The following is a 15602-nucleotide window of genomic DNA, read 5'->3' on the forward strand; positions in this document are numbered from 1 at the left end:
TCTTCTCATTATATAGAACAATATCACTAATTACAAGGCTGGAAATCAGCCATTACGGCAATCAACTCTAACTAAATAAGGAAGCTATAAAAGTCCTACGAATTTACAGAATCAAGGCTGTGATCAAGCTATTTACAGCTACAAAATATTGTCTAAATAATGAATATAAAATATGGTCTGAATAAGGAAGGTATGACTAAAATCTGTACAGTGATAACTACATTCCCGCTGACAGATAAATGACCTTCAATATCAACCAAGTACATGAGAATATTTATTAGATCATTTTGGCTCTTGAAATGATATTATTTATGTTTATAATTACAAAGATCCGCAAGAGAGCTTAAAGCTCACTTTTGTAAATGCAATTCGCTTTTGTTACGCGAGAAGCTTTGGCCTTGGCGCTTTGCTCTTAAGCACGCTTTTAATAACACCGAGTTTCCCTAGAATCGCTTATAAAGCCTAGTTTCACATAGTAAGTAGTCAGTGTAAGATTTTTCTTCTACGAACACCTTCATAACTTACCCACTCTATGTGCCATTTTTTTTTTCTCAATATGGGATTTAGGTGTTTCAAACTTTCCCTCTTAAATTCTTGGTTTCCTTGCTACGGTAATGCCATGCAGTGCCAAATATCACAGGGTTGATACCATATGAATGGCCTGGGGAAAGGGCAAGCCACATCTGGACTATAACTCCACAAAGACTAGTCGATTTGAAGCTTCCCTAGAATCACTTATAAAACCTAGTTTCACCTAGTAAGTAGCCAATGTGAGACTTAGCGTCCATGACACCTTTGTAACTTATCCACTCTATGCTAGTTATTACTTTTCCCAATGTGAGGCTGGATGTTACAGTTTGCCTGGTCATAGCTTTCCCATCTAAGCTCATCAAAGTTTCAATCGCTATATGCACAAGTAGTTGCTTGTACTCCTATTTTTTCTTGATAGGTAGTCGGTTGTACTCCTATTCATAGCCCTCGTTATAACATCATTACAACTGCCACTGATGCTAAATAGAATACAAGTTTTATGTAACAAATTTATAAATTTGTGGATGACATAATTTGCTTACACCATACAAGGGTGTTCCTTAGATAGGTGTGTTTGATACTCTTGTCAAATCCTCTCAAAATGTTCCAAATTTCTAGCGACATCTTCTTGAATATTTTGGTTGAACCTTGAGAACACTATAAAGCACTATGACCTCACAGTTTGCAGATCTGACAAGGCTGATTGGAATGACTTGAGTCGGATGATATTCTTGCAGATTATTTTTGGATAAGTCAATATTGGTAGTATTAATGAACAGTTACTAACTTTTTTTCAATCAATTTTACCAGGTTTCTTTGGGGACATCTTCAGTTGGAAAAGGAAATGACTTGTTTGGCTTGATGGCAAACGTGAGTGGATACAATTTGTGGACAAATTCCAGTGGCATTGTTATTTTATAATGTTTCGTATATTGATTTTTCTAAAGTGAATAGATACTAAAAACTTCATGGACATTGTTTGTTTATTTCTTTTAACAGGTTATATATACATTTATTGTCATGTAACTATTTTGATGTATATATTTTTAATGTGCCATAACTGATTGGGCTTCTTTTTTTTATTGCAGTTCTACAAACTCTGCTTGGACTTTTTAACTCTGCCTATATTTTTTATTGGTTACTGTATCCCTCAGGTAAAAGCTATGTTATTTTTTCAAACTTTGTAAAGTTAATTGTACTGCGTTAGATAAAATGTGTATTGTCTAGGCATTCAAAGAAATTCCCTAGTTATTAGGTCAGATTTGAGTTGCAACAAACTTACTTCTCACCTATGACACAAATTTTATGTTTTAAGTTAAGCTTTATTTAAACATTAGCAAACATTGGTTAGCCATAAGGTATAGCTTTCTTTCGTAAGTTTTCTGTGTCAGAATGTGGAGAGCTCTATTCTGTTGTCAATCTGGGAAATAAAATGCAAGTAGATAAAATATTGCCCCTAATAAAATTGTATCCAACATCTATAGGATTTATTACCTTTCCTTAAAGTACCTATCGGTTTCTGTGGTTTCAATGATGAATCAATGACAAGGTAATTAATAGGGTTTTTAAGAAAAATCATGAAGGCAATGGCTAGGCAAGATTGGCAAATACCATAAATGTAGTTCCCACCCACATCTTTTATATTAACAGTGTGTTGGTTTACCATTAGAGAAAAGAAAAGTAGATAAAGGTTTACTCTTTTTTCTTTTCCATTGTTTGGCTAGTATATGAGAAGAAAAAAGAAATAAGGACAGGAGAACAACCTTTTTTATATATTTAGGCCTGCCAATTTTTTTTCTCTAAAATAGGTGATATTTGGCGAAAGTTGTAAGAACTAAACTTAAGGTCATGTTGTTCTCCTTATGCCCGACGTTTTCTGTATGTTGAGACAAGAAGAAAATATGACTTTCCAATTATGTTTCCTTTTTCTTGTTCTCTTATTTGTTTCTTTCATAGTATGTACACCAAACCTGGTGTAAAATCTCAAGTGTAGGTAATACATGTAAGGGAAAGCTTTGTTGAGGTCATAATGACATTTAAATGCCATCCCATTTCATCAAGTACTAATCTCATAGTTGCATTAGAGTGTTGCATGAAATTAATAAGTGACACTTTCTTCCATTATAAGAATTAGGTGGACATCGAGGTCATGGGCTCTATTTATATTGAGTGCATCTGTAAATTCAGAGTTAGGCGATTGAGAATCTACCCTGTTCAAGGCCCGGATTTGAATAGCTATAGAATACCAACCCGTCTGATAAACAATTATGAAGCACAGATATGGATATGTGATATGGATAATCATAAGGATAGGGTGATATGTCAATGCTTAAAAATCTAGGATACATGAGGGATGCTTACATTAAATGATAAAAAAAATTAGTTAAATTATATATTTATAATAAAGTACAAATAGCATCAAAAGGCATAAAATAAGTGAATATGGGACTGTTTTAAAAGTTACATATAGGAGAAGAAGAGAGTGCATGATCCATATTTGATATTCGTAGGATTTATAATTTGATGGTTTCTAGCCTTTTAAAGCTCTAGATCTTGTATTTAACAATTAGTGCCTTCTTTTTCCTTAAGAAAATTCAACTTTTACCTTGGAAATATATGTGTTCCATAACCGAGTTGTATTCATTCGATAACATGATGCATCTCACTGTTTTCATGCTGCATCTTTGGAAATCATGGTATATGATGTATCCATGCTTCCTAGTCTGACAGTAAGGAACAAATATAAGTTTGTTTGATTCAACATTGTTAAATTTTCTTATATCGAATGGTATCTGGATTGATAGTCAATAATGACACCATCTTGAAGTAAATATGCAATGTCTTGAGAAGTTGGGGACTTATATAAGATGAAGAAAGAGATGAAATTCTTCCACTCCCTGTTGGGGCACATTACATGAGACTGGCAGCATTAACTGAAACAAGATTGTTCCACCTTGGTCTTTTTGGACCTTTTAATATCGTTAAATTCATTGCCTAATATGTGAGCTGGTGTGACATCTTATATGCTTTTCGTTCCTGTGAAATGGTATCAAAGGTGGAGCTGGTAGGGTTTGGATGTCGACCTTTAATCTAAATCTAGACCAACTTAAAACCGATGTGTTGACATCTTTATGCAGTACTCTTGTCCTTTAAAATTAATCCTGCCAAAATTTGTTGGTAACTTGGTTGACCTGATTTAAAAGGTATGAGCCTTTGCACTGGTAATTAAATTATAATCGCTTAAAGCTGTCTTGCTACTATCTTGGAGCGTTAAAATGCTCTATGGCATATATCTCGCGAATGTGATAAGACATATGATGTTACTAGACATCTTTATGATGGTGTAACATCTAAACATCTTTATGATGGTGTTACACATGGCAGTTTGTATCATTGCTATCTGGAAACTGTGCAGTCTTTATCGCTCCATAGAAATATGCCAAGAAATGGTGTCAATTGACCTTTTGTGTATTATGCTTAGAACTAAAGCCACTTCTGTTCAGGCCACCTACACTCAATTGGTTAAAACATCCCCTGTTACCTACTTTCTTGCGGCAATTCCTTTATTTGACAGTAAAGTCCAGTTCTCATCTCCCCTTTCATCTTTCTTGAAGCAGATAATAATTAATATCTCTACGTTCTTTTTGCAGGGGAGTCTAGTCTATTGGGTTACCAATAGTTCATTAAGTGTCATTCAGGTGAGTGACTGCCACCTTTCCATGATTACACTAAGAGAGTGTTGCTTTGCATTCAAGAATTCTTTATTTTTTTACGTGCCAATATTCTCGGCAATATTTTTGAAGGCTCAAGAATCAGTTTTAATAAATTTGGAATTGTAAAATTTGGAATATACTCTGTATTGCCCTATTTTTTTTTTCTTTTTTTAATTTCCTGAGAACTGGAGCAGAGAAAATAAATTGGCAATTCATTGAATTTTTCTCCAAATTTGTGGTTGGCTAATGGATTCTTCGTTGACCAACTCTTTTTTTGGCCAGTCCTCTATGTAAGGATCATATAACTACACCAAGTGAGAGCTTGATTTAATTACAAGTTTGGAGGATGGTTCCTTTATGCTTAATTGTAATGCCTCCAGCTCCCCGTTATAGAGATAGGGTAATTGAGGTGTCAGACATACAAATTTGGGTCTCATGTCCTTACGTTCTATTAAGTTTCATTATCAACCTAGCATGTTTCTAGGTTCAGTTTGATCGCAGCGGAATTTGTGATTGATAATTAATGACGTACTGGTTAAAGAAATTGCAACCCGTAGACAATTTTGCAAACCACAAGTTAAAATATTGCAATTGTCAAAAACGTTGGGCCACATCAGTCCACTTAGTTAACAACTGAAGATAAATAACTTGTTCTTAACTTAATAGAAATTGAAACTGATAAAACTCAACCTTAGGGGTAGTAGTAGTCTTGTTATTTGGTTGGATAGTGGTCTGCTCCTTTCCTCCTTCCAGGGGGTCCACTTCCTCTGCAAAAATTATCTGTGATCCCAGTGGGTGAAACTGCAGGTGGCCACGTGGGATATAATCTCGTAAGCATATTCTAGGAAAAGAATGAGTAATTGCATATAGGTTTTATTGTACTTCCCAGGTTTTCATGAAACAAGGTGGTGGTTCATATGCCAAAGCAGATATCGAGGGAACTACATATACAGAAATAAACAATATAAAACAGTAATAAAACAGATAATCATTGACATTCACATTGTCATTCATTTTCCATGAACCCGTTTTCTTCATCTATCTTTTTGTCAGGATTCTTCCCTTTTTGGCCGTAGGTTTGCCATGCCCAACTTTACTCACTCTAGAGGTGGCTGCAGGAATTCCACTGGGATTCTTCCTTCCCAACCGTAGATTTGTCTTGTCCAGCTTTACTCATTCCAGAAGTGGCCAAAGGAGTCTGGCTAGGATTCTTTCTGTCCAACTTTACTCACTCCAGAGGTGGCCAAAGGATTTCTGCCAGAATTCTTCCCTATCTAGCCCTAGGTTGCTATGCCCAACTTTACTCACTCCAAACATGGCCAGAGGAGTTTCACTGGGATTCTTTCATTCCCAGTCGTCGGATCATGACTCATTCCATGACATTCATCCAATCATGACAATGATATTTTACAAAATATTTTTTTAACACTTCATAAAACATTAAGAAAATCATCATGTCAATAAAACACGCTATATAAAATCGGCTATGAGAAGTTAGTCCATGATTATTAATTTTCTTGTGGTCGTTGGGGTTTCCTCGTTTTTTACCTAGTTTTCGGTTATGCATTAGTATAGAGTATAAACTTAAGCTTTTGACAGTTAAACCCCTAATGTTTCATTATTTACAGAATCTGTTCGTGTTTCTTTATTATTTACTGTTTTAACCCTTAACTTTTATTATTTGCATTTGGACCCCTAAACTTTATAAACTTTGTATTTTGACCCTGATTTCTACCTTTTCTTATACTCCTCTTTCTTTCATTTTTATGCCTATTTTTATTTAAAGATATTCTTAAGTGCTAAAATCCCCTAGCGGCTGAATGGTATAAACCCCAAGTTTGTATAGTTTCGACTTATTTCTTGGTAATTTTTTCCTTAACACCTTAAGTCCTATTTTTGTACACTTAACCAACTATAAATTTATAAAAAACTCTCCTAACACCCGGTGCCAATAATAATAATAATAAAAAAAAAAAAACTCACCTAACCCTTAATGGCCAAGACATATATGTGTATGTATTTTTAATAATTATGCTCTCAACCATTGTTTACAACCTTTTTACACCAACCCTAATTTATATGTTTCAGTCTGCTTTACTTTCATTCAAATTTTTTTTTTGATTGGCACCAGATGTTTGAGAACAAAGTCCTGACTAATCCTGTGGGTGCACAGGCCCTTGGCAAGGAGTTTCTTGTAAGTGCACCTTGGATAATTCAAGAGGAAACTCCCCCAGTCCCCAATGACCCCTAGAATTTGTTTGCATCCAAGAGGATTTGAACTTTAGGCTTGGGGAGCATACCACCAAGACCAAGACCCTTACTATTCGATTTTACTCATGTATTTCCAAGCTTATAAATCTATAGGCCGAAACTTTAAGTATCTCTTTCTCAAAGATTTCACTTCAATTCAGCATAAAATTAAAAAACGCTAACTTACTATGATGTGGCCAAACCTCCATCTTTGTAACTTTTCTTCATTTTATTGTGTTTTATCTTTATTTTTCCTTTTTAGAGTTAACGACACCTGTAAATGGCTTTGAATGGTCAAAAAGACTTACTTTTTAAAGGAGCTAAGCATGGTCAAAAGACTCAAAACACTCAATCATAAAATGGTTCATTTTTCCATAATTATATTTCTTAGATCACTCATCTATGGAATTCAAATTTGGTTTTTGTTTAGATCATCCAAATCCAAAACTTTTATGGCCTTCTCTCACTAATAGTTGTCATTTTATGGAACCTCAAACTTTATAACACAAAACGATGCTCAAACATGACATTTATCTCTAAAATGAACCTTAGTTCTAACATATATGCATAATCTAAAAACATATAACGTTTACCAAACAAAATATACCAAACCCAAGACTACATTGACCCCTTATCATCCGATTTTTGAAATTGTCTATAACTCATGCTTATTGTTTTTGAAGGATTAAATATCTAAACATCATATTAACAAAACTTCCAAGTTAGAGAACTTACTTGTTCTTGAGGTAGTGAAGCTCCTGTGACTTATAACTTTTTTTGATCGGTAATCAAAGTATTTTATTTATAAAAGTACGCAAAACCCAAGTATACAGGGAGTATACATGAGAAATACCTAACTAGATTTTACAAACGATAGTAAAAAGTCATGGACACTTAGTCTGTTACAAACAAATGGCCCCCACCCATGAAAACAATGTTTTAAAGAAAGACTTTCAGCTCCTCCATTGTCTTCTCGTAGTTTTTGAAGCTTCTATCATTTTGTTCCCGTCATATACACCAACACATGCAAATAGGAACCATTTTCCAGATTGCTGCGACTTGTGAATTCTCTCGGAGACCTCTCCAACTAGCTAGAAAATCCACCAATCTAAAAGGCATGACCCACAATACGCCAAGTCCTGTAAAAAAATAGTCCCACAAGGTCTTTGCCACCTCGCAGTGTAGAAATAGATGGTCTATTGATTCACCCTCTTTCTTACACATGTAACACCAGTCCAACAACATTAACCGGCATTTCCTTAAATTATCTATGGTGAGAATTTTGCCCAATGCTGCTGTCAAAATGAAAAAGGCTGCTTTGGAAGGAGCTTTCGTCTGCCAAATGCTCTTCCATGGAAATGAATGTATGCCTGGACTTGTTAAAACTCTATGGAGTGATCTGGTAGTGAATTTACCTTTCGTGGAAGGGCTCCAAATCCTCCGATCCATGGTACCCTCAGTCATACGTATAGAATACAATGCCGCATAGAACTTTGTGATCTCCTCTAACTCCCAATCTTGAGCTGTCCTAATAAAATCAACATTCCATTCAGGGGAGCCACTAGAAAAAAGCATGTGGTCCGCTATCGCTGCATCCTTCACTCGTTCAAGCCCAAATACGGTAGGGAAAGTGTCTTGAAGACTTCTTTCACCACACCAGTTGTCATACCAAAATCTGACACGAGAGCTGTCACCCACTACAATATGTGTATGTCTCTGGAAGAACTCCCAAATTTTCCTTATGTATTTCCATAGACCCACCCCATATGGGCCACATACCTCATTCGAACACCAACCACCCCATTCCTCCCCAAACTATGCATCTATAACAGTATTCCACAAGGCCCCGCTTTCTTGTTGATACCACCACATCCATTTACCCAATAGAGGTTGGTTGAACTTCATCAAGTTGTGAATCCCTAGTCCACCCTTAGAAATTGGAGTACAAACCATTGACTAGTTAACCAAATGGAAATTGAACACATCCCCCAAACCGCTCCACAAAAAGTCGCATTGTAGCTTCTCAATACAGTTGGCAACCTTTGCTGGTGGCGGGAGAAAGGACAAAAAATAGGCGGGTAAGTTGGAAAGGGTGCTTTTAATTAAGGTGAGCCTACCACCTTTAGCCAAATACAACCTCTTCCAAGATGCCAGTCTGCATTCCACTTTCTCAATCACTATATTCCAAATCTGCTCAGATTTAAAGGGAGCACCCGAAGGTAAGCTAAGATACTTCAGGGATAGAGAAGATACCTTATATCCCAAGAGGGAGGCTGGCGCTTCGGGAACAGTCCCCATTGGTATCAGTTCAGGCTTTGAGAGATTAACTTTCAAACCTAAGACAACTTTGAAGCAGAGAAGTAAAGCCCTCACAGATTGGATATGCCCGAGATTTTTCTTCGTAAAATATGAGAGTATCATCTGCAAACAATAAATGAGAAATATTAACAGAGCCATAATTACCATTCCCCACCGAAAAACCATAAAGAAAACCACCTTCCACGAGGCCCACGATCATTTGACTGAGAGCTTTCATGACAAATAAAAAGAGTAAGGGAGAGAGTGGATCCCCCTGTCTCAAGCCATGTGAAGAGTCAAAAAAACCCACTAGTGAACCATTCACCAATACAGAAAAGCGAACTGTTGAGATGCAAAATTCTACCCAATTCAACCATTTCTCACCAAAACCGCATCTTGTAAGTAGATAAAGTATGAACTTCCAATTTACATGATTGTAGGCTTTTTCCATATCTAGTTTGCAAAGTAACCCCGGTTCTCGAGATTTGAGTCGTCTTTGACAAATGCATTTTGCGGCTTCGAGATTAACTTTTCCATCACCGTATTCAATCGGTTTGCTAGTAGCCTAGTACCTTGGATAGAATCTTGTAAACCCCATTCACGAGGCTTATGGGAAGATAGTCTCGAACATTCATTGATCCGGCCTTTTTGGAATTCTTGGAATACTTGCATAAGGTCGCCCTTTATCACTTCCTAACAGGTTTGGAAAAAGCCCATTGTGAAACAATCAGGGCCCATACCTCGAACGACTTTGCATACTTCTTCTTCAAAGGGCCTCTCAAGCCACCCTGCACTCAGTGGGTCTAGTACAGAAAAATTCAAACCACCTACTGTCGGTCTCCATGGTGGTTGTTCAGCTAGTAGATGTTCATAATATTGTGCAATGTGGTTCTTGATGATTGACTGGTTGGAAGATACTGCTCTGCCTATCATCAACATATCAATGGTGTTGTTCCTCCGGTGCGAATTAGCTACCCTATGGAAGAACTTTGTGCACTTGTCTCCTTCTTTGAGCCATAGTGCCCTTGACTTCTGTCTCCAAGATATCTCTTCCATTAATATGACTCTTTCCAATTCTGTAATTATTTGCCTCTTGTGAGTTGTTTCGGATTCAGAAAGAGTTCTAGCCTCCTCTTCACCCTCCAAACTCTGTAGCTTTTCTAGAAAGGAGTGTCGTTGTAGACCTACATTGCCAAAGACTTGTTCATTCTGTTGTTTCAAATCTTGTTTCAGCGCTTTCAGCTTTTTCGCCATTATGAAGCTTGGAGAGCCTTGAAAATTATAAGAAGACCATCATTGTGATACCCCATATGATAAAGATAATGGTAGGTGGTGAATGGGATCCCACATTGCTCGGGAAGGAAAAGTTCTTGCTCTTTATAAGGTTCTAATGGGGCTCCAATTGTGTCATTCACTAGTTCTTTTGGAGTTTAGACCATGTGGTTTGGGTCTTCAATTGAGGCGTTACAAATGGTATCAGAGCCTATCTCAATCAGAAATGTGGGACTTGAGTTGTGCCACCTACAACGGATAGGCTCGATGGGGACGTCGAGAATTTAAGAGGGGTAGATTGTGATACCCCATATAATAAGGATAAGGGTAGGTGGTGAATGAGGTCCCACATTGCTTGGGAAGGAAAAGTTCTTGCTCTTTATAAGGTTCCAATGTGGCTCCAATTGTATCATTGACTAGTCATTTTGGAGTATAGGCCATGTGGTTTGGGTCTTCAATCAGGGCGTTACAATCATTGTCGTATCCTGTCTACAAAACCTTTAGTCTTAAGCCACATATTTTCAAATTTAAAATACCTTCTGCCTCCTTGGATGCCTCCATAGTCTAAAAGGATGGGGAAGTGGTTTGAGCATACCCTAGGTAATATTCTCTGAATTACCTCCGGAAAATGTAACTCCCATTCTGGAGTTAGCAAAAATCTATCAATTTTCGACCAGGATGGGAGTTCACGAGTGTTAGACCAAGGATATGGTGTATTTGGTGGGAAAGGAACCAGAGATGTTTTAATAATAGGGAGCGCACTATGGAGGAAATCTGGAAATGCTTTGTGTTTACTTTATTTCAATGGTTTTCAGCTATAATGCTTAATGGAGATTCAGCTCATGCTTTTCTGTTTTTGTTTCCTTCTTTATAGAATGTAATTAGGTGTTTTATTTTGTATACTTCCTATATGCATGGGCTGCACCTATTTCATTCGATGAATAAAAGTCTTTCTTACTTATTAAAAAAAAAAAAATAGAGATGGCTGGATTTGGATTTGGGAACGGAGGAAGGAGAGCTGGGAGAAACCGGAGCATCTCCCTTCCTCTGGATTTCTATGCTGGTGATTAGTAGCTTGAGGTTTTCTGCAGGGGAGCTTCTTGCTGCAGAGAGAAAAAGGGAGGAACAAGATTCCAACAAGGATTGGATAAGCATTTGCTTGCCCTCAAAGGGGAACTATATGGAAAATGATCTTTTCTTATTTAATGTTGGGGAAAATATGATGGGACTTTTGGGGATTGCGAGATGATGGCGGAAGTAATCGAGGATCACTTCTTTAGATCCTTCTATCATTGGATGGTTGCTCAATATGGTTTTTCTATTTCTAGCTTTCAAGTATGTTAATGTGTACTTGGGTAGCACCCTTTTTTATTATCATAAAGTTTAACTTACTTATCAACAAAATAAAGTACTTGCAAGTATTTAGGGGTGTGTATTCTGAGATTTTTATCCTTCCATACTTGGTGCTCGGAAAGTTTTGAAATTCATTAGTATTCTTTAAACAAGCTTTAGTAAATGAGTTTTCAAAGTCATCTGACAAACTCTCAATTTTGCAGCAATTATCTCTCAGCCATCCGGCTGTACGTGCAAAATTGGGGTTACCAGACAAGGGTGCTCCAACTGTTGATCCTGGAATAACACCCATAGATTCTCCAATAAAGCAGGGAAAAGTTTCTGTACAGAGCTTATCCCCTAAAGAACTGCTTGCTGTGAGTGGCTAAAAGCATGATTCTTGCCTCTTGGTACATTATATTAACATTAAGATGCTACATGTATTTTCAATGTTCATGGCTCCTATTTTTGACAGCTCTCAGTTAAGCTCTTAGCAAAAGGGCAAAAAGAAAGCGCGATTCCTTTGCTACAGTAATTTCCTCCTCGTTGCCTTTCTGCTTTGTCCATTCAACTTTTTATGTTTCAATGCTATGTGACAGCTTTGTCCTTGGCTGTTGAGTTGCATTAACAACTTTTGATTATAGGATGGCACTTGACAAGGATCCTGAATACACGAGAGCTATGATTGTTATGGGGCAGACGCTATTGCAAAATGGACAGCTTGTAGAGGCTACTGGATACTTAGAGGGTGCCATTTCCAAGGTTTAAATTAATTCTTTTTTTTCTTGGTAAGATACCTTAATGTGTGAAGTTATAAAAAATGGATCATTTTCACTATGAATTTCAAGAATAGTTGTGGGGATCTTGATGTCGTGACTTCTCTCTACAAGAAGTGTGGAGGTGGCCCATTGTGCGGAAGCATGTGCACGTTGATTTGAGGATCGATGATTTTTTATGTTTGCCAGAATTCAAAGTATGCAGAGGATGGTGGATGCCTTGTATGATCGGCCCTATTTGCCATTAACCCATGGATTGTGGGTGGAGCATGGCTGTGGTGATGTCCACAAGTGAGTCACCCTTGATTTTAAACTTAGGAAGCAGCAGTTCTTTTGATTCTTTCTCTACTTGGAAACCTGCGTATGCTTCTAGTTTTGGGCAAGTGTTGTTTGTTTTTATGGTGGAATTAGGAAAGATTTCTCGAGAGGAATTGAATTTGGCTTCCGTCATTCAGGAAACAATCACAAACTACAACATTGAAATTGAAACTATTTGCGCTTGGGATGGAGGTATCAAATTCAAGGGAAATAGAGCCCCAAGCACAAGCCAAGAAGTACTCTCTGCTCATTTTATAGATTGCTGCGTCACATGCAATATGTTAAGGGACTGGTTGTGAATCACCCGAATGTGGACCATCTAAGTTATATTGACTACTGCGAAGGCTGAATGGTGCACTTTGGTCTGGTCTAGGCTGAATGGTGCACCTTGGTCTGGTCTAAGCTGAATTTCTGGTCTAGGCTGAATGGTGCACCTTGGTCTGGTCTAGGCTCAATTTCTGCACTGGTTATAGGTTTGAGGTTGTCAGCAGAGCATTTCATGCAATTTTCCAGAGAGGCAATTTTAATCTGTCTTTCAATTTGAGTTTACAGTTTTTTTTCCAGTCTGATTTATTAAGGGGATTAGAACTCGATAGTGCTTGCTAAGTGAACTGCTTCCAAGGTTTTTCTAATCTAATTTATCAAGAGGATTGGAACTCATGGTGCTTGCGGAGTTAACATGTGTTGGTTTAATTGAGAAACCTTTGCTATCTTGGATTGATCAGAATGTATCGTACATGGCATTGCTATCATGTTGAGAAAGAAGAATTTGTAGCTTGTTTTGAGCACTAGCATGATTGTAAGTTTCATGTATTAAAGGTTCAGTCCATGGCATTGAGTTTTGAGAATTGGGCCAGATACCATTTGATCTTCATGCTGTGCTATTTCAACATTCTGGCCTTGGTTTGAACAATGGTAATCCATGGATGTTCCCATATGCATTTGGTGGAACCGTGGATTTGATAGTAGGATCCTCTAGCTAAGAGATCTCCAATCTTTCTGTATCCAAGAGTCGAAAGACTGATTTTATCAGTTGGAAATATTTTAAGATATTTATTCCTCAGACAATGGGCCCATATGTAATTTTAATTTGGTTTTACTCCAATCCTATTTGGCTACTAGGGCTATATTCATTTCATGAGTTTTCCTTAACCCTAGTCTGCTCAATGATCTTGGTGTGCAAATGGATTGTCAAACCTCAAGAACTGATTGGAATATTTTCTTATCATTGAATTCCCACGAGATACTTCTTTTGTTTTAAGGTTTTGGAATGATGGATAACAACTTGATGTAGGAAGACAAAGCATTTGCAACCGAATTGATCAAAATTGTGCAACAGCCTGTGATAAAGCTTTAGCATTCCAGACGAAGAAATTTTTTGGTTGCTTCCTTTGCGCTCATGAATAGCTTCCTTCTTTCTTTTAGTGCTCAAATTGATAGTTGGTTTTTCTTCATTCATGTTCTCACCTGTCCAAGCACTGCCAATGTTGGGTAGCTTTAGCTTCTTTTGGTAGGTTTGATGAATATAAAAAAATGATCTGCTGAAAAAAATTGTTAAAATAGATCTCTTGTGCTTCTGGGAAGTTACCTTTTTCATCCCATAATCAGAGCTGTTGTCTTATTCCTTGTCAGCTCATCCTTGCTGGTGATCCAAGTGTGGAGGATGTTGATCTTTTAATTCTTTCATCTCAGTGGGCTGGTGTTGCTTGTACGCGGCAGGTACATATGACGTTAAGGAAAAATGCCATACAAATACATTTATAAAATGCCATACAAAAAGATTTATATTTTTTCTTCATCTTCTAGTTTTTGTGTTTAGGGCATGCTTAAGGACATAATGCTTTAATGCTTTTTTATTTTATTTTATCCAATTTCCACTTTCTTCTATAATTTGACAGGGGAAGAAAGCAGAAGGAATCGTACACCTGGAGAGAGTTGCAAGTATGAAAGAGCCCGAGGAACCAACGTGCAAAGCTCATTATTTTGATGCTTTGGTATTGCTTGCAAGGTATGGATTGGAGCAGTTAATTGCATTAGTTTCCATTTCTTAATTGCTTGCTCAATGAAATGTTGAATTTAAGCAAGTACTTGGCTTTCCAGTGCATTATATAACGAAGGTCGGAAAACTGAAGCTGCAAAGTATCTGCGCTTGGCTGCTGCTTATAATCCTGCGTACAATGAATACTTGGAACAGTGTGAAAATGACGAGGACAATTTTGTTAGTGATCTCGTCAGCAGCAGGAGGGGAGATTATTGATCACAATTTTTTTTTTTTAATTTTTATGGCGCAACGAAAACATTTGTTTATTGTTATTAGTTTGATTCTGATTAAATTGTATATGCGAATAAGCATAAGCTTCTACTGCGATTCACTGTAATAATGTCTTTTGAAACAGTAAGGTCTCAAAAATCAATTGACTATAAAGTATAAACAGTAAGGTCACAAATGCCGTACTGAAAATTTAGACGCTAAGTTGTGGCTCATGGACCATTATTCGAGTGGGTATATGACATAGAGACGGAAGTCTGCTCCTTGGGAAGAAAAGCTCCCCCACTAAACTATCCATATCCTCACTCTGTCTTTGCTAGAGAGCACCTCCGAGGCAAAGAGAGGAGCTTTGGCACTTCTGGCCACCCTTTCCTGTTCTTGCCTATTTAGGTTTGATATAGCTTTGTAGGATGATCTTTGATGCCCTCGTCTGTTGCCTATCGACCATCATATGCCACCATACATTAGCCATAAACCTTCCTCCCTCTGTTCTCTTTCCAAGGAGATCGACTATGCCTCTAGATGATCTGCACGATCCATAAGTGCTATCACTAGTGCACGTAGGTCTTGTGCTATAGTCCTCCAAAAACCACATGCAGGACCTTATGCTCCTAAACAACCATAATGCGATTATGCAACCAATTCCCCTTTTTATTGCCTCTCTAAACACCCCCTCGTAGTCAGTCACCCAGCGGTGTATTTGTCGATGACGTTTGCCACAGATTCTCTCCCATCGCCCCGAACATTCACTACTCCACTTGGGCATTGGATTGTAGGTGATTTCTGTTGTTTTGTTTGCTTGTTATGTGCTTGATTGTTATGTATTTTGTTGTCTTTTTTCAT

At 37.4% G+C, this 15602-nt stretch overlaps 1 protein-coding gene across 1 annotated transcript in view; it reads left to right on the forward strand.

The window, feature by feature from the left end:
- LOC121259060 (ALBINO3-like protein 2, chloroplastic) overlaps positions 1–14915 on the forward strand; it is a 54988-nt gene extending 40073 nt beyond the window's left edge. Inside the window, exons 6-14 of the mRNA XM_041160539.1 lie at positions 1342–1401; positions 1620–1685; positions 4182–4229; positions 11621–11773; positions 11872–11927; positions 12041–12158; positions 14123–14209; positions 14389–14498; positions 14591–14915. Coding sequence (XP_041016473.1) covers positions 1342–1401; positions 1620–1685; positions 4182–4229; positions 11621–11773; positions 11872–11927; positions 12041–12158; positions 14123–14209; positions 14389–14498; positions 14591–14747 — 855 coding nt within the window. The 3' untranslated portion in view covers positions 14748–14915. The remainder of the gene's footprint in view (positions 1–1341; positions 1402–1619; positions 1686–4181; positions 4230–11620; positions 11774–11871; positions 11928–12040; positions 12159–14122; positions 14210–14388; positions 14499–14590) is intronic.
- The last annotated feature ends 687 nt before the right edge of the window (positions 14916–15602 follow it).

The sequence above is a fragment of the Juglans microcarpa x Juglans regia genome, chromosome 4D, assembly GCF_004785595.1.
Source record: "Juglans microcarpa x Juglans regia isolate MS1-56 chromosome 4D, Jm3101_v1.0, whole genome shotgun sequence".
Classification (NCBI taxonomy): domain Eukaryota; kingdom Viridiplantae; phylum Streptophyta; class Magnoliopsida; order Fagales; family Juglandaceae; genus Juglans; species Juglans microcarpa x Juglans regia.